The sequence below is a fragment of the Phragmites australis genome, chromosome 8 (genome assembly GCF_958298935.1).
Source record: "Phragmites australis chromosome 8, lpPhrAust1.1, whole genome shotgun sequence".
Lineage (NCBI taxonomy): Eukaryota > Viridiplantae > Streptophyta > Magnoliopsida > Poales > Poaceae > Phragmites > Phragmites australis.
Window position 1 is genome coordinate 35,837,543 of NC_084928.1, and position 25,407 is coordinate 35,862,949.

Genomic DNA, 25,407 nt, shown 5'->3' on the forward strand with positions numbered 1-25,407 from the left:
ACTGTGCAGTAAGTTTTGCTATTTTAAAAAAAGAGTTGAGTAGGTTAAAATGACTTGTATATTGAAAATCGAATAGAGCTGGTAAGAGTATCTCCAGTAACTTACCTATATAAATACCAATACTAAAAACTACTAAAACAGGAGTTTTTGTTGCTCCAACAGTTTCCTTATGTGAATACCAATACCTATTTTTTTTAAGTACTCACTCTATAATCCGCAAGCTCATCCTTGATATAGGGTGAACACCAAACTCACCCTATCCTCCACGGGTTTTGGCGCACTAACAATTCCCCATTCTAGTGCGCATGAAATTGCGCAGCCCTCCTCACCTCCGGCCGCTGCCGCCCTATACCCTGCGCGGTAGCTCCACGCCGCCCCCTCCACCTCTCGCTGCCCCGACGATGCCAAGGGTGGCACCCTATCGCTGCCACCGTGGACGACTACACCATCGCGTAGCAGGTGCATGAGATCTCTGCCACCTAGGGAATCGATGCCGCTACCTCCGCTGTGCCTCATGGCCAGCCACCGCATGACCCCTCACAGCCCGCGCTCCGGCGAAAGCCGTGAGGTGGGAAGGCGTCAAACGGGTCGAAGCGACGTCCTATAGCTGCTCCGACCGACCCCGTAGGCACCCCATCACCCCTGTGCACCCCAGCACCCTTGTGTACCCTGCCGCCAACTGCTGCTCCTCCTCCCGCCGCCTCCAACCCATCAATGGCGGACGCACCGAAGGTGTTCGGCACAATGCGGACAAGGTGCATTTTTGCCTTTTTTCCTTTCAAATTTATTGATGAATTGCAATTGAATTACAATTCCATATGATTTTTTAATGCATTTGTACATGTTTGGGTCAAAATTGTTTAGATTTTTTTTTATAGTTGCAACTGTACTATGTAGTGATATAATGGAAATTGGTAGCCCATCCTTTGTCAACATGATGAATTAGTCTATTGGCATTGATGATATCTACCTCTCAATGTTATATGAAGATGAAGATGTTTATGTTGATCCTAGTCCACCTACAAAGAAAAAAGGCTCAAGGTTTGCCAATTATAGTACAAGAAGATGAGGCCTTGGTCATGGCATGGGAGAGTATTACTCTTCATGCAATCTAAGGGAATGAACAAAGCCATAACACTTACTGGAAGCGCATTCATGAGCAATATCATCACAACAAGAAGTGTGAATCCAATCGGTCACTCAATTCGTTCTCTCATCATTGTTGTTTGATTCAAGAGTGCTGCAACAGGTGGGCAGGTTGCTATAAGCAGGTTGAGCGCCTCCATCCAAGTGGTGAGCCCTATCAAGAGCATGTGAGTGTAATATTCACTTGTTGCAACCTTGTTTGAATTTGACATCTTGCAACCTTGTTTGTTTATGACTTGTTCAATTTGATAGTTCAACTACACCCAGGAGCTGTACAAGCAAACGGACAAGAAGAAGCATAAGCCCTTTGTCATGCTGCAATGCTTGGCCTTGCTCTAGAACAATTAGAAGTGGATATCAAGGAACAATGATGCTCCAACAAAGAGGCAGAAGTCAAGCAATTCCTCCTCTCTAGAGTTTGACGATGTAGAAGATGTTGTTGATGATGATGAAGATGATGATGAGGAGAGAGGTAGAAGTCCCACTCCAAGCTCGGCGGCGTCGATAAGGAATAGGCCTGCAGGGAGAAAGCAAGAGAAAGAGAGGTTGAAGAGAGGAGGATATGGTGGTGTCTACAAGGAGACGCTCCAAGAGATGATCAAAACAAAGAAGGAAATGGAGGCTGAGAGGAAACAAGACAAGGAAGCAAGGTGGATAGAGCTTAAGGCCATCAAGGAGCGCAAGGTGGCCATTGAAGAGGAGAAGTTGAGGGTCATGAATGAGGAGATCCTAAACAAAAAGATGGAGCAAGAATATAAGATCATGTTTATGGACATGAATGGCCTTGATCATGAGCAAAGATCATATGTGAGTGCAATGCGTGGGCATATCTTGGCTAAAACAATGGGCGGCTATATTGGCGAGAACTTGGGCAGCAATGGGAGTGTGTGATGCTCTTTGTTTGAACAATTTGGATGAACTTTATGCTTTTCGATGAACTTTGTGCTTTTGGATGAACTATTTTGGATGAAATTTGGTTCATTGCTTGTGCAACTTATGTTTGAATTTGAATTTGAATTTGAATGAAAAATTATGGATTTGAAATGTTGTTGAATTGTATGCGGTAGAAACATAAAAGTTTGAATTATTATGATGTGAAAATGGAGTTAATATAGAGTGTATATGTACAATAGAAAGAGAGATAGAAGAAAAAATATATAGGGTGAGCATTATAGGTAAGTAGCTAAAGCAGGTGCACCAAAAGAGCTCACCCTATAATAGGAGCCCACCCTATATAGACTTATAGGATGAGCATTATATATAAGTTGCTGGAGATGCTCTAAGGCACCGAGGGAGTTGCAGGTTAGGGTTTGAACCTTGACACCCACACGCCTTCAATAATGGACAGACAGTTGAATTAAGGTTTACCTCTACTATATAAACACGAGTTGCAAAGTAATATATAATATTTGCAACCAATTGATATATAATATATTTGAAAAGAAATATACCTTGACAAAGATTTTTTATTGCCTCGTATTGCCATGTGGTCATTAAGAGGGTCAGGATCAATTCATGGTGTCAATTTTCAGCACTTGTCCAAGAAATGTCAATTGAGCAAAAGCATTTCGATTATGAAACAGCAGAAAGAAATATTATTTCTGAGGTTATTTCCTTTTGTTATGGAACATCAATCATAATATTTTTACAGCTAAGAACATACTCAAAAGTTTTTTACTTCTACAATTGAGCAGTGTGTGAAAAGCAAGCTTACTATCCATACTTAACATCGAAGTATTAAACAATGTTATATTAGTCGATAGTCGTTATGCTATGATAATCTTTATATTTTTATTAGTTAGTTCATATTGTGTGGAAAACAATAAATATTATCAGGTGTAATATTTGAGAACCGTTGTAATACACGGGAACTAGTTTAAAAAAACATGAAGATATAAATACTCCTCCAAACTCTCGTGCTCGGGAGCGTCAGAGTCCACTCACTCGCATTTAGACTATGCCCAAGGGATTTCCTTCGGAGGCGAAAATCCCGTCGTGAATGGATTTTCGTTCCTTTCAACACTCCAATGGTTTTCCTTCACAGTTCCCATCACGAAGGGATTCTCAGGGTCATTCGCTTCAGGACGGGATTCTCTCTCCTTTCACTTTGCGATTCCCCTCGAAGTAAAGTTGTTGGAGATAAGAGAAAATAAAGGGAATGAGAACGGAAAAAAAATCAGAAAGGAAACGAAATAAAGGAATTATAGTTAGAGATGATCTTATCAAGACATAGGACCATCTCTCTCTGTGTGCCACAACATTGCCATTACTGAGAATGGCAAAGTATATATGCTGGTAATCAATGGTCAAAATGTGACGGCGTAAGTATACCTACACAGGGAGACCAAAGCTAGGAAAGGGACAAATGATGCATCGAACCGCTAGTGCAAAATATATCTCGTTTGCTCAAGAAGGCAGTGTGTAATTCAGCACAAACGAGATATTTTAGCAGATCAGGTCCGGTACTGATATTTTAGTGATCCGATGCGTGATTAAAAATGAGATTTTATTATTAAATATAAATCGTCCAGATCTAATTTATTCAGTTTACTTTTAGGGCGATATACACAGTATACATATATATATATATATATATGAGGCCTTTAGATTTTAGGCCTAAGACGGTCGCACCGCTCGACCCTCTCCGGACCGGCCCTGTAGCAGATGCAGGCCTCCGTGAACACAATGCACACACATATGCACTGGGGCAGCATGCTGGCTCCATGTCCGGGTATAATGGCCAGTTGTCGGACTGACGACACGGCAATGACTTCTATCCCGACACGAGGATCAAGCAATAAGCAGACCATGCCATCGCTGGCAAAGCAAATGTGTACTGCTACTAAAATGGCTGGCATTTCCGCTAGAATGAGCACTCTGCTCCTGCTCCTGCTCCTGCGAGGGGTTGCAGAGGCTTAGCTAGCCGCGCCTGATCAAACCAAAGTGAAGCGGGGGGCGTACGCGCCAGCGTGAAATGGCAACGAATGGGAACCACGAATCGCACACGCCGGCCTCGACCCACTCACGGCCGCTCGGTGGTGACCGCGCACGGCATGGCACGGCCCGTTCCACCTTCCTCCTTATCCTCGCGTGGCATGGGCAGCTCCCGGTCCCGGTCGCTTGTTCGGCCGGCCTGTAGATAGGCTAGTAACGCTCAGAGCTTATAGTGGTCGTCGGAGTGTTGCATCGGGTTATCTACGCTCTTCTAGACTCGCTAGTCCGGACGCCGGTCTGGCTGGCACCAGTTCGAGCTAGCTCCTGGACAAAGGCGACAGGCGACAGCTGTTCTTTGCAAGCATACGATATCTTGTCTTCCTCCTCCAGCTATTCGAATCAGCATGGGCAGATCTCAATGTCGCAGTGGTACAGGACTGGATGACGACAGGAGAGCTAGTAGCGCATGCACTGAGCAGGAGGAGTCCAGCTGGCTCCTGCGAGCCCATTATCCCATCGCTTCTCAATGCCGACGTGTCCCGTGATGCTGCCACTGTGGAGTACTGCTAGTGTTTAATTGGACCATTAATATTGGGCGTGGTTGCAGTATGCTGCATTGCTGCGCCATGGCCAGATACAATGACGTGTCGAGTAGTCTATCAGAATAGAAGTTTGGATACTCTGTACCGTTTCAGGGGGGAAATGTAGGAAACAGGTAATGTGGTAAACGAGTTAATGGCGCGTCGTAAGACTGGTGGATGGTGCATGCATGACAGTGAACTAACGGGGCTTCACACGTAGCTATTTTTGTCCTGAAGATGCAAGTAAGTAGCTGAACTGAAATGCAAGCAACTCATCGGGTCGAGAGATTATTGGAACATTTTAGGCATACATAAACATAATAAGTGTCCTTCAGTAAAGAAAAAAGAAGCGAAAGCCGAAATGAGTACAAATTTGCCTCCACCTGTTTAGACAAGTGTCCAAAAGTGATTCTGCTCTTGTCTAGAGGCGTCCAGATCAGCATACCCGTACCTAACGACAGCATGTCGGAGAACCAGTAACCTCAACTGAATGTTGAACATCCTCCGCCTTAATTATTCCTCGCAATTCGACCAAAATGTAACCGTCGAGGCACTCAAGCTACAGCATGCAATGGACTGTCGCCACCATAGCTAGCTTCACCTTTACTAGTGTACAGAAAGAACCTCATGAAATTGAATGCCCTGGATGGAACGGCCGGCAAATGCCAGCCGCCCCGTTCCTTCTCCCATGGGCAAACTGCAAGCCCTGCAGCAGCGGACGAACCTTCCCCGAATCCCAGACATGCACGCACGTCCATGGCCCATGCCACGGCCGGATCTCGCCGCGGGCACGCAGCACGAGGCGAGCAGCTAGCAGCCCAGCAGGCGCCTCGCTGTAAAGCTGCGCCAAAGCGCTGCGCGCACGGCCCCCGTCGCTGTGCGCGTCGCGACCGAAGGAAAGCACCGCAAAAGCTGCGCGCTCTCCCCACCCCGGCCAGGCATTGCGCCTTTCGCGGATGCGGCCGGATGGATGGGTGGTCAAATGAAGTCCGTCGCCTGCGCTGCCGGCCCCACGGGCGCGCGAGGACGTACGCGGCCTCGACTGGATCCAGGGTGCATCCAGCCGTGCCGAGCTCCAAATCCACTCGCCCCGCCCACTACCGGAGACGCGCCAGCCAGCCGAGCCGGCACTTGCCCGTTGGTTACCACCTGTCCGCGGCTGGTTGCCACGGCTAAGAAACCGGCCCTGCACCGCCTCACGTATAAATACCACCCACCCCATCGCCGTTCCAATCCACACCAATCCAACCATCTCCTTCCGAGTTCCCCCATACTACACACCCTCCCTAAGCTAAAGGAGCAATCACCAATCAGTGTCCACCAGTACGTTCATTGGTTCTTGAGCTTGAGCTAGCGATGATGAGGACGCCTTTCGCGCTTGCCATTGCGGCGATGGCTTACACGGTGGCCATCGCGCAGGGCGGCAACTTCTACCAGGACGCCGAGATCTCCTGGGGGCAGGGCCGCGGCAAGATCGTGGACGGCGGCCGCGGGCTCGACCTCACGCTGGACAAGACTTCCGGGTCCGGATTCCAGTCCAAGAACGAGTACCTCTTCGGCAAGATAGACATGCAGATCAAGCTCGTCCCGGGCAACTCTGCCGGCACAGTCACCACCTTCTACGTAAGCTTCGACACGCTTCTTTGCGCATTGTAGCATGCGTATACATCTTTGGTATCCTAGTGATCGTGGTCAAGTTGCACGTACACAAAGCTGATCGTTGCGATGATTGTTTTCCGTGCAGCTGTCGTCGCAGGGGAACACGCACGACGAGATCGACTTCGAGTTCCTGGGCAACGTGAGCGGCGAGCCGTACACGCTGCACACGAACGTGTTCGCGCAGGGGCAGGGGCAGCGCGAGCAGCAGTTCCGCCTCTGGTTCGACCCCACCAAGAACTTCCACACCTACTCCATCATCTGGAACCCGCAGCACGTCATGTGAGTACTCTTTAATCCGATCCACAGGCGCAGGCACAGCTGCATCGAATCCATCACGCGCGCACATGATCTTTGTTCTTTTGCGAGACAGCCCTGCATGTCGGCATGTCGCTAACAATCAACGGGTTGTGTACGTGCAGATTCGCGGTGGACGGCACCCCGATCAGAGACTTCAAGAACCACGAGGCGCGCGGCGTGGCGTTCCCCAAGAGCCAGCCGATGCGGCTGTACGCGAGCCTGTGGAACGCGGACGACTGGGCCACGCAGGGCGGGCGCGTGAAGGCGGACTGGACCCAGGCGCCGTTCGTCGCATCGTTCCGCGGCTTCAAAGCCGACGCGTGCGTGTGGTCGAACGGCAAGCAGCAGTGCCCCGTCGGCACCATGGAGACCGTCGCGACGCCTGGAGGGAGGCGGGGACGCGGCGGCGGCAGCAGCTGGTGGAACCAGCAGCTGGGCGACATGAGCTACCGCCGCATGCGGTGGGTGCAGAGGAAGTTCATGATCTACAACTACTGCACGGACACCAAGCGATTCCCGCAGGGCGTGCCCGTCGAGTGCAAGCTCCGGTGAGAACCATCATCCGCGCATGATCCGCGCGTCGTCGTCCGTCCTACCGTGGTGAAACCAGAGATCGAAACGAGAGATGGCGAATAATGTTTTGCAATGGTCGATGCAATGTAAATGTAGTACGCAGATCGCATTCTTTGATTTGTTTAGTGAGTTTCTTTTTGTGTCTATTCTAGCCGCGTATTCTATCATACATGTGTATCGGCCCTCCATTTTTTTTTCATTCCATACTTATCCATCAATTAATTTTCTTATATATTTATAATTTTTTTAATCCATAAGATACAAATTTCGATATAAATAAACGATTTTAATAAGACAAATGAGTCTACATCTACTAACATGGACATGAACACCCTGCACAACTGGACTCTAGTGTGCGAGAGGAAAGCTTTGTTAGGAAATATGGAGTTGTGCAATTAAATATGGGCTCGTCTCAATGTTTTGACATATTAGATTCTATCTTTTACGAGTTTTGATACTATATACAAGACAAAATCTCTCGTTATAAATACAGATAGATAAAGAAGAGAAAACTTTTTCCCTATATTATGTCTTTTTTATATGATTTTTTTTCTTTAGAGATCTCTACACTATATTGACAGCAGAGGTTTCTCAAAATGTTATTAGCACGAAGTTCTGTTAGAGATCAAGCTAGCGAAAAGAATCTGTCTGCGACCAATTTGCATTGCATCGACATCATCATTAGTGGGTAGGTCATGGCCTAGCATATATGCCCTACACGAAAAGTATGTTATGGAAGCATACCGGAAGAAAAAGAAGGATTAGTCAGAAGCACACCTCACCATTGGACTCGGGATGGAGGTGGACAAAGTAGCTATAATTGAAAGGGTAGCATCTCGCATGGAAGTTGACGATGCTCCCATATTGGCAGTAAAAGACCTCACAATAAAGAATGCGGAGGACTATACTTTGCCCTCCTCCACTGTCATAGAAGATGCCATAAAGGATAAAGCGGAAAAGAAAATCATTGAAGAAGAAGTGGCCGAATATTTCGTAGACTCTATCTAGGATTAGAGTAATTAGTCATCAATTTAGTTACTGAATTTAGAATGATTGAATGAATAAATGTAAGCTCTAGAAAAGCAAGCTTAGCTGCAAACAATATTGTTTTGATATTTATAGAATATGTGTGGCGCCCGTATGGAGGAAGTATGTATGTGGATAATGGAATGACAAATACCATCTTAAGAGAAAAGATATATTTTCAGTCTATTAGAAATATCTTTGAAAACGTGATGACTCTCACTGGTAGTGATAAGTGCATAGTAGGTTATGGAAGAACTATAATCATACTACCGATGGAAACTACTTTGCACACTGAAGAAATATTATTGTACCCTAAATCTACAAGGAATCTCTTAAATTTTTAAGATATCCGCGCTAACAATTTTCATGTAGAAACTGGTAAGAAGATGGTAGAGAGCACCTCCTCATTACTAAGTGTGATAGTAAGGTGAGAATACTAGAAAAACTTTCCTCCAAGAGCAGTGGCTTGTACTACACTCTTATTAAAGCACTTGGAGTGTTCATAATCCTAAAAACTGTATTTCGTAGTACAGAATTATTCTCCCTATGGCATGATAGATTTGGTCACACTAGTTCTAGAATGACGAGGAACATAATTACTAACTCATAAGGTCGTGACATAAATATAAAGAATTTTTCGAATCATGAAGATTTTGTATGATTTACATGTACTATCAGGAAATTAATAATAAGACCGTCTGTCTTGAAGGTATAAGATGAAATCACTGCATTTCTGGACCGAACATAGGAGGATATTTATGGTCCAATTGAGCCGTTCTCTAGCCTGTTTTGGTTCTTTATGGTATTAATAGACATATACTCGAAGTGGTCACATGTATGTCTATTATCTACTTACAACCATACCTTTGCAAAGTCAATCTCACAGATCATACAAATCAAGAATAATTTTCCTGACAATCGATTGAAATCCATTGGAATAGACAACATTGGAGAATTTTCTTCTAAAAAGAGCCTGATGATTATTGCACTGGTATGTGAATTCAAGTTGAACATTCTGTACCGCACGTCCACACTCATAATAGACTAGCCGAAGCACTGATAAAAAGAATAAAATTTATTGCTAGACCTTTATTGCAGCACTGTAATTTGCCTGCTACATGTTAGGGACATGCAGTCTTACATGTGATGGCTCTCATCAATTATAGATCATCCTCATAATATTCATTCAACTATGCAACTAGTGCAAGGCATTATGAAAGTTTTACATTTGCGCAAATTTAGATGTATGGTTTATGTATCAATACTGTCAACGAACTGCTATGGTACCTTTGCGAAGAGTTGGAATATATGTCAATTATGAGACTGCATCCATAATCCGATATTTAGAACCAATAATTGGAAATCTCCATACAGTCCGCTTTGCTGACTGCAATTTTGATGAAAATAATTTTCCATCGTTATGGGGAGGAAATATATCATTGGATGAAAATTTTGGAAAATTATTTGGCAGGCGGAAGGAATTGCGGCACATGATCCTTACACTAGTGAAGCAAATGATGAAGTACAAAAAATTATCGATTTACAGAAATTAGCAAACAATCTGCTTGGTCATTTTTATGATTTAAAGAGCGTAACTAAGTCGCATGTGTCTGCACACAATGCACTGAAGAGAGTGAAAGTATCAAAAGAAATTACCCCTCATCTTATCTTAGGAACTTAACAAATAATAAAAGGATAAGAAATTCAGTTTCTCAAATCCCAAGTAGCCAAAGACGTCTGTCAAAAGTGGAAAATAAGAGTTTACCATGGCCGATCATAAAAACACCCAAAAGGAAGAAGAACAGGAGCCACTTGAGACCTGACGATAGTATGGAACCTAAGGAAATAAGCATACAAAATTTGAATATTCCTATGCAGGAAGAAACTAGCGAAAATGTGCATGCTAAAATAGATGCTGGTAAACTGAATAACCTTGCTCCCATAGTAAGTAATATTGAAGAAGCACATGAAAGTGCACCTGAAAGAAATAATAAAGAGCAAGATGAAGAAGCATCTGAAAGCGTAACCCATCATGAAATAGCAATGAACTATGTGAATTCAGGAAAATCTTATATTAGAGCAACCACAATAGTCGACATATACTTCGCAAATAAAATTGTCACATTTATAGATAATGACCATTAGGCTGCATCGCTCATTGAATATAGAATGAGGTCAGATTTGAAAGACTGGTATAAAGCAATAACAACTGAATTGTTGTCCCTGAACAAAAGAGAGATTTTAGGTAAGTATGCCGCACACCTCCCCACATCAAACCAGTAGGATATAAGTGTGTTTGTGTTCATAAGAGGATTGAAAGGAATAAAATTGTGAGGTATAAAGCACAACTAGTTACGCAATGTTTCACTCAACAATGAGACATTGATTATGAAGAAACCTATTATCCGGTGATGAGTGGTATTACCTTTAGATATTTAATCTTGATGGTAGTCAACCTGGAGTTAAAAATGAAACTAATGGATGCTGTGACCGTATATCTTTACGGGAGTCTTGATTCGAACATTTATATGAAGTTAACTAAACGAATACTATTACCGAATCAACATAGAAGAAATAGATATCTTTATAGCGTATAATTGAAAAAAAATCGCTATATGGGTTAAAACAGTCAGATCACAGAATGGATTTTTGCATATAAAGATGATCTGAATATCATCAGTACATAAGAAGAAACTGAAAGAAGTAAGCTCGTACATGAATTCTAAATTTGAAATGAAAGATTTGGGTAAAACTAAGTTTTGCTTAGGTCTGCAGCTAGAGCATGTGACAGATGGAATTTTTGTACATCAGTCAAACTACACTCAGAATGTATTAGAACGGTTCGGTTTTGAAAAATCATTTCCCCCTAAAACCCCTATGGTCGGAAGGTCATTACAAGCAAATCATGATCCCTAAAGACAGAGAGAAGAGAGGGAGAAAGTATTAGGACCAAAATTCTCATACTTAGATGCAATAGGTGCACTGATGTATATGGCTAATTGCATTAGGCTAGACATAGCGTTTATAGTAAACCTACTTGCACTATACAGTGAAAAGCCCACTAAAATACATTGGAAAGACTTGAAGAATATTCTGCGTTACTTACAATGTAGCAAATATCTGAGTCTGTTCTACAGAAAGAATCATGACCTAAATCTGGTTGGATACGAAGATGTTGGGTATCTGTTAGACCCGTATATAGCGAAATCATAGATTATCTATATTTTCCTATACGGTGGAACTGTAAATATCCTCAAAATTATCAAAGCAAAGTCTTTTATTTCCTTCGATGAACCACTTGAAAATAATAACTTTATATGAAGCCGTATGGGAATACACATAGCTTGAAAGAGTGATAAATCATATCCACCAATCATGTGGTTTGAACACTACAAACATTCTCACCATTATCTATGAAGATAATGCTGCATGTATTACGCAAGTACAATCGGGATATGTAAAAAGCAACTTAAAGAATCATATTAACCTGAAATTATTTTATGCTCATGAATTGCATAAAATGAATGAAATAAATATAATGTATACCAAATCATGAAAATATCTTACAGGTTTAATCACTAAGTCTCTCCCTATATCTAATTTTAAAGATGTATCTATGATATTAGGATGATGAGTCTTAGAGAGTTGGATATTTCAGAGAGAGATTTTTCACAAGTACTGATACGAAGAATGAAACCTTAGTAAAGAAGATTAAGTATTCAAAGTTAATAATAAAGATTATGTGAAGTATTTGAGTGGGTTGTACTCTTTTTTATTTAAATGAGTTTTTCTGAAGTTTTTATGATATGATTTTTATGAAGCAATTTATTTGGTCATATCGTGAGCTACGTACTCTTTTTTTCAATTTTTTTCTACTAGATTTTTAAGGAATTTTAATGTGATATATATATTTCACGAAAAGTGATTATGATGGAGTGTTAGAAAATCTATAGTTTTACAATCAAATGTGAGCCCGTCTAGATTCTATATGTTATAAGTTTTTTAATATATATGATAAAATCTACTATTATAAACACGTATGAATAAAAAGGGGTAAATTTTTTAGGTTTCTCAGAATGCTTATCCGGATTTGGTTACTTCTAATCGAGGAAGCAGACGTGCATGCATGCAATAATCGAGGCTGGGATTGCGACAGGAGAGGACCGACATTCATGAATCCTATGATCGTATTATAAGCTGACAAATGAAATGTCACGACGTGCTAGGAGTAGTTTGCAATACTGGCCTCGTCCCTCGGTTTTCGCTGTAAACCAGACGCGTTTTCTTCAGGGACTGCCCGCTACCGTCTTCCCCACAGGAAACCAGATGAGTCGAGTCAGACACATGTCACACGACTGCTTCCTGTTGTGGTAACCTGCTAACCTCGAACACAATTTAGGCAATGATCTGCCGTTACAGGGAAATATAACTAGTGTCTATTTCGATTGTCTTCTCTTTTATGTAATACTTATTTATTTTTATCTATCCGTTAACCTTTTAAAAATCATATGATTTTTTTTCATCTATATTTTCAACACAAATAAACTATCTTAATAAACCACGTGTCCACATGTTAGAATTTTGGTATCCTTCGAAGGGTCTCTATAATGGAGCAAAACTCACAAACACAATTCTTGTTTGGATCTAACGTTTTGTGTAACTGGAACCTCTAAAACCGGTCGTAACGTAACAACCCTGAAAACTTTGTTTGGATACTCCAACAAACTTGCATGTAACTAAAACTGGTTTTCTGTAAACACAAAAATTTGATTTTTAACAAAAAAACAATTATTCATCCGTTTTTAGTACCCACGTTCTCAAGAAACCAACTATCCCGATCTTTTTCGGCCTCAGCTTTGCCAACTGCGACGACGGGGAGGTGGCCTGGGGTTCACTGGAACCGTCGACGTCTATACGCTTGCCATCGTTGCCGCATTCTCCGTCGCCCACCGCTCCTACACCTCCGCCGCAGCACCACCTGCCAGCCGACGCCACACGGTGGGATCTGAGGTGATGTGCGTGCGGCGTGCCGCCGCCAGGCGCCGGCCAAGGTGGAGCACAAGAAAAGCTCTGCTTCTAATATTTGAGTACTAATCGGTCTAGAGTACTAGCTCTTGAAAAGTTGAAACAAACACTTGAACACTCGCATGGCATCTTCAGTTTGGAAGGGTATATTGGAAGCTGCTCTCATGGTTCCGATCAAGGATCACTAAGGGAAACCAAATTTAACAACCCCCTCCTCTTTTACTTGCAAGAACCTAGAACCTGAAAGATCCACGAAGGTGTCCCATGGTGAGAGGTGTGTGTAGCAGTGAGTCGGTTGCCGCTCACCAAAGGTGAAGTGAAGCAATGGTGTTTGAGATCACCAGCAGCAGCAGCAAATCGGCTGGCGTGAAGAGAGAGCGGGAGGATATATTGCTCCAGCGCTCCACCCTGTCAGCTCGAAGAATTCGTGCTCACCTATGTTGCTTGTGTTCTCGGTGGTGAGGTCGACTGAGGATCGAAGAGAGAGGAGCAGAAACTCGTTTTCGTTGGTGAGGACTGAGGAGGACTTTAGCATAGATTTGATCAAGCAATGTTCAACCGAGCCCATCGAAGCCCAATTAAGCCTATACAGATAAAAGACAATGTATTTCCCGCGAAGAACACGGCAAGCAGGATTGCAGCCGTAGGATCGTGATTCTCTGAATGGGCAGCGGATTCAGGCTTGAAGTCACGCCAAAGTAAGAGGATCCGGGCCTATTTGGTTGCTGCCTTAGTGAGATCTAAGATTTGCCTGAATCTGAGCGTTGCTGTATAGTATTTGGTTGCTACCCTGAATAGCACCATGGCTCAGGCAAGCCATCACGCTCAACCGTCCAAAATCGAGCGGCTGAGCTCCCTCTCCTCTCTCCTGCCGTCAGCCTTGCTCGCGCGCGTCCTTGTCCGCAGCTGCCGTCAACTTGTACACTGTCACGCTGCGGAGCAGAGGCGGGCCGCCCGTGAAGCGCGAGGCGAGGCGGCGCAGCATGTCCGGGCCGACGCAAGCGCGCAGGCGCCGCCGCTCGGAGTTCTAGATCTGGAGCCAACGGTGGCACACGAGCCTGAACGCGTCGATGAGCTCCGCCTCGACGCAGCGACGGCGAGCGGCGGAGATGCAATTTTTTCCCTTTCCAAACCCTAGCCGCAAATCCGAGACACAAAAACCAAGAATTAGACCAAATCGATCACACCGCTATCTTCTACACCTCCTAACGAATCCATTTTGATGGTTGCTGGCGCTCCTCCGGCCGAGTCTCGTCACCGGCAATCTTCTCTGAGGCGGTCGTGGTGACAAGGCCGGGAGGAGCGAAACACATTAGTTTGCTTTTCACGTTCCTTTTGACAAAGCGTATTTCTAGGTACACATTTCCTTCTCAGTGTAAGACTAACTTCAAGGGATTCCTATTACAGCGTAAATTCTCACTATGAAGAAATTTTTTTTCTTTACTCTATAACGGTTTCTCTTTACAGTTGTAATGAATTTTCAAGTAATTTATTTCAAGATAATTTTCTCTTTTCTTTTCTTTTACGATTTTTCTTAAAAGAAAGTTATCAGAAATGAAAGAAAATTAAGAGAATAAAAAATAAAAAAGAAATAAAAAATATAGTTAGAGGTGGTGTAAAAAGCACCTCGCGGTTCACCCACGCCGCGCTCTCCATCTTCACGGAGGAGGGAGGAGCCACCACCCAGCCCACATCCACCGTGCCACGTACCCGCTGGCATCTACCCGTTCTGCGCGACGCGATGGTCGTCGCATTCAAAGCCCGGAGCACACCGGCCTCTCCCCGCCTGCTTCGTGCCGTGCACTCATGCAGCGCTCCCCCGCTGTAGCACACCGCGGTCAAGCCAATGTATGCTGCCACGTCGTACTGTTTGGGACGCGCCCATCCGCTGTGCCATCAACTCTCTGTGCCACCATCCCGCTGCTCTCCGGCTTTCACAGTCGCGTCTTCGGATGCAGTTCGCTGCAAGCCCGGCGGCTGGGCCACAGGAACGCTTTGCCGCAGAAAAGAGCGTGCATGCGCCTCCTGGTTCTGGCATCTGGCGAAAGCGCCCAGCTACGTGCCCTCAAATCGGGCGCCTGCCTCTGTATTTTCCCATGCGATGCCATAGTGACCTCTCTTCTCCACAGGACACACCACCATTCCCCTGCTCTCTCCTTCCAGCGCACAGGGTGACAGGGCACAGGGCACAGGCTACACATCGATTTCGATCCATCGCATTGCCCCCAGCTCGATCTCTCTGCGTGTTTGCTTCCTGCCGCTGGTGTGGTGTCCAGGCATGCGCGCCTCTGGTCCCTGGCGGTTGGCCGTCCTCGCCCTGGCCGTGACGACGGCGGCCGTCGTCGATGCCTACCGCGACGGCGGCGACCACAACTTCCACAGGGACTTCGACGTCGTGTGGGGGGAGGGCAATGCGCGGTTCCGCGACGGCGGCCGGCTCGTGGAGCTGTCGCTGGACGAGCGGACGGGCGCGCGGCTGCAGTCCAAGGACCGCTACCTCTTCGGGAGGTTCGATCTCGAGATCAAGCTCGTCCCCGGCGAGTCCGCAGGGACCATCACCTCCTTCTATGTGAGTGCGCCACTCTTTGATTGATCTTTGCTTGGTCAATTGCATTTTTCTTGTTCTTGTTTGTGCTTGGCTAAGATTAGCCATTTCGTTAAAAATGAGTTGATCGACACTTGTCATTCATGGAGTTAATTTCGAATGGGGTGAGACAAAAAAGAACCTGACCAGGGAAGGTGAAAATGTTTGGTGTTTCTCTCGTTCGCTTCAAATTTTTGTTTCGTTAGAGATTGTTTAGAGCTGGCTGTTGTTAGGGTTGTTTAGTTAGAGTTATTTCAATAGAGTTTATTCTGACCACACTTTGTAAGCTTTTTCTCGGTACGCTAGACTGTGGTGTTTTCTATAAAGCGGGACTAAGCCTGTGGTCTAAAAATGTTTAGGTTAATTGATTTACATTGATGTGAATTTTGTACGACTTATGCGCAAATGTTGGCAGTTCATGAATTCAATTGATCTTTGTGAAGGATGGGCGAAGTAGCTAGACATATTTATTTTTTAGAATCGGGTCCTTTAATCCGGGCTTTCATTGAAGACGCGCTACAAGAGAATGCGGGAGGGGGGAACGAACCCTGGCTCACCTCGCCCATGAGGGTGTAGCTAGACAGATCTACTACAATTATTGTGTGTACAGTCCATTCCTCCTCTGGTTTTCCTCTAGATGAAAATAGGGCAATTTCATAAGCACCAGCAGTTAATTGTGTAAGGAAATGTAATAAAGAAAGTGTCAGCTGGTGTACTCGTTGTTTTCGTAAATACGCAGTACTAGTATAGTATGTGCAGTACTGCTGTTAACAGAGTCGTGGATCAACGAATAAGATCGACCACTTCTCCTAGATGAGTTCAAGTTCAAACATTTCTATCTGGGATTGAGAATTCTGTGCCTACTCAGTAATCACCAGATACAGGTTATGTATATATTTTTAAGATATCGTGTTCCGTCGTATCTTCGAGTATGTGAACAACTAGCGAACGGTGCAGATCTGCACGGGAGGCGCGCGGCACGACGAGGTGGACTTCGAGTTCCTCGGCAACGTGAGCGGCGAGCCGTACATCCTGCACACCAACATCTTCAGCGACGGCAAGGGCGAGCGGGAGCAGCAGTTCGTGCTCTGGTTCGACCCCACGGAGGGCTTCCACACCTACTCCATCCTCTGGAACCCGCTCAACATCATGTACTATTTACCGCTCACTCTCGTCTCTTTCTGTTCCTTTCTTCCGCAATCTGCACACCAACATCGGTCGATGAGCCTCAATTCCGGTGAACTTTTCTAATGTCGCGGGCGGATGGGGCCTCCTTTGCTTGTCTGCCTGAGTGTGCTCTTCATCTTGCGAGCATGCAGCCTGTACATCGACGGGACGCCGATCCGGGTGTTCAAGAACAACGCGGCGTACGGCGTGCCGTTCCCGACGCGGCAGCCGGTGCACGTGTTCGCCAGCATCTGGGACGCCGAGGACTGGGCGACGCAGGGCGGCCGCGTCAAGACGGATTGGTCGCGGGCGCCGTTCGTCGCCACGTACCGCCGATACAACGTCACCACCAACGCCTGCGTCTGGGACGACGGAGGCGCGCGCGGGGGGCCGTCGTCGCGGTGCGGCCGGGGCACGAGCAAGAGCAGCCTCCGCCGGGCGCCGTCGTGGATGGGGCAGAGGATGGACTGGTGGAGCTGGATGACGCTCAGCTGGGTGCGCATGAACTACATGGTCTACGACTACTGCGCCGACCGCAAGCGCTTCCCGCACGGCTTCCCGGCCGAGTGCATCATCCCCATCGGCAGATCGTGAGGTCCAATCGATCCTGACGGCCGTGTAATAATCGTACTTGATTTTTGTTTCTAGATGGGGTTGTGTAGGGATAAGGTGCGAGCTGGACACGGTGCAGGTATTGCATGGGCTCGTCGCAAGAACTTTAAAACGGAGATTCGGTACACGAACTGTAAATAATGGTTTGATTTGAGAACGAGGCAATGCATATTAGACACCCGCGAGCCAGATGAGTATTAGAGCATGCACAATGAGATTAGAGGAGATACTTATGGAAAAAAAACATCAGGTTTTTTCTCTCAAGTGTACTAGTTCAGTGATTAGATGGAGGGTAAGGTGTTTACTTAAGCACTATCGTTTATATTGGTATTAACTAAGTATTCATGCATTGTAAAAAAACATAAATTTTAGATATGGTAATATCAATCATAAACTAAAGGTATGTAGATGTTGACATGTTAATAGGAGTGTCGCCAAATAAATACATCGAGAGCGATGCCGTAGATTGATTTTAGATAAGATCCATAAAAGAAGGAGAATATTATCGGCTAATTTGTCTTCTATTTTTTATTTTTATTAGTAAAATAGATCTTATATTCGTAGCCGATAACGAGACAGGGAGACTGGAGGACGATGATGAATAACAAAACTGAGTAAATCTATTACTTAATATTAAGGGAGAAAAGAAGCCACTACATTCACTCTCGAGATCACGAAATTACCATGTTAATATGAAAAAAAGAAAAAAATCTACACCACTCAATGTTATCAACATATAACAATATAGATTAAAACAAATAGTTCATATCAAATATGATTAATAAATAGATAAATTTAGAATTAAAAGATATGAAAGATTAGTAGTCTGATTTCCATATGGTTGGGAAGCAAAATATCTAAATAAAGAGTCTAAATAAAATAAAATTAATAATAACAAAAATTATGGTTAGAATAAAAAAAGAAGGATCATATCAAATATAGTCTTAAAAAATTAAATTATTATAAAAATTAAATACCAAAATAAATAGTCCATATAAAATACAATTAATCAATAGCTAGACCACACATTATTATAAATATCTTAATATTTGAGGGGAAAATAAGTCACCATGTTCACTCTCAAAGCCATAAAATTATCATATTAATTCAAAAAAGAAAATGATATTGACATCTAACTGTCTAGATTTAACCAAAGAGTCCGTATCAAATATAATTAATAATTATGTAATTTCAAAATTAAAAGATATAAAAGATTAACATATTACCATACATATTGAAAAGCAAAATATTTAAACAAAGAGTCCATGTTACATCCATCTATCTATCTTTTTAGACGTTACCGACAAAAGATAGGCCATGATTCAGTAGCTTCACGAGATACCGAGACCTACGGTTTTCTTCTGCTGATCGGCTTAGGCGGGCATCCAAGCACAAAGTTTGTGTGGGCGCATGCTCGGTGCAGCGACATGGCAGTCGGCGTCTCGGCGACAACGACATTGCAAAAGCGCCCATGGCGTTCATCTTCGGCGTGAGAACGCGCATGCAGCAACGGTCATCAAGATGGTGTGAGCTCGAGCGCAAGGAGTAGACATGCTAGATGCTTCAATTTTGGAGAAGAGTACTAATCTATTCGTGCATGTACTCATGGTAATAGATGCTTCAATTTGGAGCCAGGGCATGGGCATGTGCCACGGTTCACGCTGAGTTACACACCACCGATTCAGATTCAGTAAAAACCGCTTGGGTCGGTGTTCATTGTTATGAATACCTAACTGTCTAAATTAAATAAAAAATTCATATCAATATAATTGATAAATAATTAATTTTGGAATTAAAAATTATAAAAAATTAATAGTTCGATTTTTATACGGTTTGGGATGCAAAATATACAAATAAAGAGTCCAAATAAAATAAGATAAATAATTGTGGGTTATAATAGAAAAAATAAGGCTCCATATCAAATATAGTCTTATAAAAAAATCAAATTATTATAAAAATCAAATACCAAAATAAAGACTTAATGTAAAACACAATTAATCAATAGCTAAAATTTGTAATAAAAATAAAAAATATAATTTTTACTAAGATAATAGATTAAGAAGCACCGTGTAACTCAAGATTATTGTATTAGATAGGCAGCATGCAAGGCACAATAAGAAGTCAAGACATACCTATTCTGATTTTTGTTGGGATGTCTACACCTGACGTACGATTTTGTCAGTTGATCAAAACGAATATGAATCAATACCAATACATGTATACGATTCGGGTATAGTTTTAGAGCATAAATAATTTTCTTTTACACCATAATTTTTATCTCTTCTCCTAATTTTATATGTTTTGTAATTAAATGACACCTCATAAAATACTAAAGAGACTAATTTTTAATCAAAGTTGCCATGACAAAATATTGAAACGAGGCTATGCACACTATTAGTGTGGGTCAACTCGCTAGTTATTCAAATTTTAAAAGTTTTTATTAGATAGGAGGAGAGTAGCGAGAAGAAGTGACACGTGAACCAATTCATGTTTTATATAGCATGTTTAAGCACATATATAGTCTTTGTTTGCATTAAAAATTATAATTTTTATGTAACTGCTTAATACTCTTTTTTTTCTTAAGCACCTAACTATAAGCATATAGAATTGTTCATGCCTGCGGGCGCCAAATAACTGTCCACGCTAGCTTCCACATTAACATATCGTCTGTTCAGTGAGCAAATTTTACTTAAAAGGGCTAGAAGCACGTAGTTTTGCAAATTTCTATAATAGACACACATTTCTGCAATTTTTTAAATTAAAAAATATATAATAAAAATCATGGGAGTTCAGTTTTCCGGTGCCAATTTGGACTCGACTGTCGGAGTTGTTGTTTTTCCCCCGATTTCCCTGGAAAAACCTGGGTTTTTTTTCAGATATTTTTGTACAGCACTGGTTAAGCTAATCAAACCAGCATATAAATAGAAGCTGTACACATGCATCATCTTGTGCTCTCATCAGCGCCAAAACATACAAAAAGAAAGAAAACGATTATCCGTGGCCATGCAGCTACTTGGCCTCTGTGTGCACAGTGTACAAAAAGAAAGAGGACGAATATCTGGGACGACACTTCACCAATAAAAATCGATATCTACAACCATGCAAAATTCAACATTATCCTGAGCCCATCACCTCCTCAAAATTGAACTCCTCACGGTTTTCCTACCTCGCTTTCAGCGCCCAGAGGCGCCGAACCCGCATCTGCCTGGTGACCACCACAACTACTACCTCGTGATCAGCCGGAGAACAGAGAGCAGTCGATCGATCGGCCAGCTGCTTCCAGCTCCCATGAAGACTACAACGTATGTCCTTCTCACGATAGGTATAGACGATTTGTCATGCAGAGATACGAAAAAAATATACACAGGAGAATGAGAATGGACACGGACGTTGGACGTGCCTCCGAATCCTGCGATCGACCTCTCCAAAATAAAAAGTGAAAAATGGAAACAGAGAAAAGAGTTTTGTGATCGATCGAACTTGCTGGTTGGTGCTCAGTCCGATCATTGGCGTTAGTTATGGAGTATCTACTCGCTAGTTATCTACACCCATGCATGCGGATATGCTTTGAAGTCCGATCGGTGAGCACGACCGGTATGTAGGTCCGGCGTGGGCGGCCGTTGGAGACCGGACTTGCACCCTATCGATCAGTTTGGTCGTCGGGCGCCTCGGCAACGGCGGACCTGACGCCGCCGGGAATATGAGTAGCCTTTCTTTTCTCCTGGGTGTGCCGGCGGTTGAAATGTTCGTGTTCTAGTTCGTCGGCACAACGGCGGATTTGGAGCGAGACATCTTCATTGCCAAATGCTTTTGCATTCCTCGTCTTCCAGACATTCCACAGAGACGCCGTGACGAATGTGTTGAGCACTTTGATCGGCAGCGTACGCCACCGTGTTGTCAAGGCGATCCAAAGTTGTCTCACGCATTGCATGACGTGAATATCAGCAGGCTGTAAGCCCACTGCTGACCAGAATCCAGACGCTCGCCTGCACTGGATGAACAAGTGCAGTGGTGCTTCCGATAGGGAGCAGTGTGGACAAGTGTCCGTTTCTTTCCATCCTCGACGATGCAGGAACTCTTCAGTGCTAATGCGTGGGAGCACAAACTATTCCTGTGTCTCTTCCTTACACGCTTCGTTTCAGAGATGGTCCCTCCAAAGTGTAAACCAATATGCAAGTCTGCTAGCTCGAACATGATCTGTAGGAATTTCACGAGAATTTGATAGGAAACAATTCGATTCCTTCTTGTGTTCTTAGCATGACCTTCATCTTTTGGATGTTCGAAGACACGTAGGATTAATCAAAGCAAGACATAATGTAGGATTATTATTCATTTGGATGCTAGAACTTGTATAAAGCAGTGTCTCTCTTTGCAATATTCTTGGACTACCAAGCATGTATCCCTTTATTTGTATTACAAATATTAACATTCATGTATAAATCCTGGGCAGTACTCCTCTTTACTTTTTGGTATGCTAAGCTGGCAATTAAGCAGTCTCATAAATTTCCTCGCTAAAGCTAGCTAATGGACAGGACGTGTAAACTACTCTGCGTGCATGCATGGAGCCCATACACGTACCTAATCACAATCATGCTCCTAATTCGATACCCCACTCGTTCTTCCTAACATTTGTTTTTACCGAAGCTGGAGCGATTTTTCCATTTACCTAAAAATCACTAGCTTTTACCATCAAGCTAGCTAGCTTGTGCCTATGGACCAAATGCTTGCACTTGAGACTCACGACTCTTCAGCCGGGAGCAAAACAGCTGACGTTGTGACGAGAACATCTGCCGAACAATCCAGGCCGGCCACTCGGCGAGCTATCCTTCCATGCTCCGTTGTGCGTGCAGCATCAATCTTGGTACGCCATCATCAATCGTCCATGCATCCGAACAAAACGATCGAATGCCCGGAAGCAAACTGGTAGCCACACCAGTGCATGCAGAGCCGTGTGGTTCTGCATCGTGTCAACGTCGTCAAGCCATTGGATGGATCCAGCTAACGTACGTACATACTCCGATCCTTCCTCTCCGGTCCAGCCATCCGACCGAAAGGATCTAGCTATCCGGTGCGCTATAAATACCGCAACTTGATCGCCTTCTTGGTCACACCATCACAATACCAGTAGCGCGCATATAATACATCGTGTCGCAGGAGCGATCTGACACTTTGGTTTCCTAGGACGCCGGAGGCTGAGCCGAGAGCATGCCGGCGATGGCTTCCGATCCCAAGAAAACGTTCGTGCTCGTTCTGTGTTCCGTGCTGTTGATGCTCGCCGGCCTTGCTCGTGCCGGCAACTTCTACCAGGACGTGGACATCACCTGGGGCGGCGGCCGTGGCAAGGTCCTGGACAACGGCCAGCTCCTGACGCTGTCCCTGGACAGGTCCTCCGGCTCGGGCTTCCAGTCCAAGAGCCAGTACCTGTACGGCCGCTTCGACATGCAGCTGAAGCTCGTCCCGGGCAACTCCGCCGGCACGGTCGCCACTTTCTATGTATGTAACGTACGCTCTCGTCTCGTCCCCCTCGTAAAACATCGCGCCATGGCCATGGATGTATGTGTGATCCGGGCGTGTATGTGTGCCGCAGCTTTCGTCGCAGGGATCGCTGCACGACGAGATCGACTTCGAGTTCCTGGGGAACGCGAGCGGCGAGCCGTACACCGTGCACACGAACGTGTACAGCCAAGGGCAGGGCGGCCGGGAGCAGCAGTTCCGCATGTGGTTTGACCCCACCAAGGACTTCCACACCTATTCCGTCCTCTGGAACCCCAACCACATCGTGTAAGATTGCCATGGTTCTTCAGTTCTCTCGACGTGCATATACAGAACAAGACATCTCGTGCGCTCGTACAAACTAACCTTGAACAACCACTTGGCGCGTGCAGGTTCTACGTGGACGGGACGCCGATACGGGAGTTCCGGGACCGGGAGGCGACCGGGGTGGCGTTCCCGAAGAGCCAGCCGATGCGCGTGTACGCCAGCTTGTGGGACGCGGAGGAGTGGGCGACGCAGGGCGGGCGCGTGAGGACGGACTGGTCGCAGGCGCCGTTCACGGCGTCGTACCAGGGGTACGCCGCGAGCGGATGCACGTCGCCGGACGCGGCGGCGTGCGCGCGGTCCAACAGCCCGTGGATGTACCAGGAGCTGGACAGCGCGGGGCAGGACCGGCTCCGGTGGGTGCAGACGAACTACATCATCTACAACTACTGCACCGACACCTGGAGGTTCCCGCAGGGGCCGCCGCCCGAGTGCTCGGCAAAGTAGAGTTTGCCCGTGGACATGGATTGGATATATGGAACGTGACCGATACGATAAGTTGGCGCATAAACGTACACCTAGTCATGTATGTTTTTTTTTTTGGAATGAAACCAACGAGAACTCTGTGTTTGTTACAATTACACCACTGTGCTCGTTAATTGTGTCGAAGTTGCAACAGCGTGCGCTTGAATGGAGACAACAACGTGGGAAGCCAGAGTTCACATCGTGTGAACGCCAGAAGAACCATCCACAAATCGCCACGAAGAGGGGACGCGAAGGGCAAGTTTCCGCCATGAAATTGCGTCGGCTCTCGGCGTCTGGGTCTGCGGAAGGGAAAATTCGGTGCTAAGCATTATCTATTTTTACTGTCTATTTGTGTTGAGAGAAGGGTTGGGTGAAAAAATTATAGAGTATATGATATAATTAACGGATAGATGAGAGGAATGGATGATCGTATGCGTGGGCTTGCAGAGTTGAATTTTTATATATTATTTTGTTTTAAAATTTGCAAAACTATACAACCGTTTCAAAATATTACAACAATAGACTACCGTCGTCCGTTTATCGGACGAGAGCAAGGTCTCACCCGATGAACAGGTGAGACCTTGTGGGCTTTACCAGTCAGAAGATTAAAAAATACAGTAAGGCCATATGTCACCTGTTCACCGGGCGACACCTTGCTGTCGCGCGGTGAACGAGCGAGATATTCATGCCGCCCACAGAACGAGCCACAACAAGGTGTCACCTAATGAATGGATGATATCTTGCTACCTTTTTTATTTGCGGTAGAACAAGCACGTGCCACAATGTTTATGCTTTACATTCGTCCAGTGTCATTACATGTTTGTACGATATTTTGGATTCTCGGATTTTACGGAAACAGAAAGGTGAACATGATGATTTTAATAGGAACAGGAACTAGGACATACACAGATGGTGACATATACAGTACATGATCATTCTAACCTAAATAAGTATCGCGTTTACCTAACATGCCTTAGCGAATATAAACAACATGATTACAACATGTGGTCTACTGAGTGGTATGTGGGTACTTTCCCTTCCTCGTCACTTCTATTCCTGCCTCACGCGTCCGACGTGCCCTCTCGCGCTTCCTCTCCCTCTTCATCTCACGGACCTCCGCCATCATGCGGATACGCTCTTCCCTCATCTTATGTTGATCCTCCTGAATGCGCTTGCGCATAGCCTCAATCATCTCGTCGGCTTACATCTCATGGAAGCGTCTCCAAATAGTGCAGTGTTGAGCGTAAAGGAGTAATTCATCCGCTTATGACTACTCAGTGTCCAGCCACCGTAAGAAATCACATAGTGATGGCGGAGACTGCAACAGAGACAAAAATATTAAGTGATAATTCTTAGTTGTATTTGGAGTAGTTTGACCAGAATGATCACCTAGTGGCGGGAGCCAACATTGGTGCTTTTCTACAGTGGATCGTACTCATAGTTGCGGCACATGAAGAAGTTCCTTATGTAGGTGTCAGAGAACTCGAAGGACTTTATGACCCTACAAAGTTCTTCACACCA

General features: G+C 44.7%; 3 protein-coding genes across 3 annotated transcripts; all 3 read left to right on the forward strand.

Annotated features, from left to right (window-relative positions):
* The first annotated feature begins 5,756 nt into the window (after positions 1–5,756).
* LOC133927302 (xyloglucan endotransglucosylase/hydrolase protein 22-like) lies at positions 5,757–7,420 on the forward strand. Its single transcript, XM_062373698.1, has 3 exons — positions 5,757–6,284; positions 6,406–6,599; positions 6,740–7,420. The coding sequence occupies exons 1-3, from the start codon at positions 6,018–6,020 to the stop codon at positions 7,167–7,169; spliced, it is 891 nt and encodes a 296-aa protein (XP_062229682.1). The 5' UTR covers positions 5,757–6,017; the 3' UTR covers positions 7,170–7,420.
* A 7,631-nt stretch (positions 7,421–15,051) lies between these two features.
* On the forward strand, positions 15,052–17,780 carry LOC133927303 (xyloglucan endotransglucosylase protein 7-like). The gene is made up of 3 exons (XM_062373699.1): positions 15,052–15,810; positions 16,783–16,976; positions 17,145–17,780. The coding sequence occupies exons 1-3, from the start codon at positions 15,520–15,522 to the stop codon at positions 17,584–17,586; spliced, it is 927 nt and encodes a 308-aa protein (XP_062229683.1). The 5' UTR covers positions 15,052–15,519; the 3' UTR covers positions 17,587–17,780.
* A 4,922-nt stretch (positions 17,781–22,702) lies between these two features.
* On the forward strand, positions 22,703–24,306 carry LOC133927305 (xyloglucan endotransglucosylase/hydrolase protein 24-like). The gene is made up of 3 exons (XM_062373700.1): positions 22,703–23,097; positions 23,192–23,385; positions 23,490–24,306. The coding sequence occupies exons 1-3, from the start codon at positions 22,810–22,812 to the stop codon at positions 23,866–23,868; spliced, it is 861 nt and encodes a 286-aa protein (XP_062229684.1). The 5' UTR covers positions 22,703–22,809; the 3' UTR covers positions 23,869–24,306.
* The last annotated feature ends 1,101 nt before the right edge of the window (positions 24,307–25,407 follow it).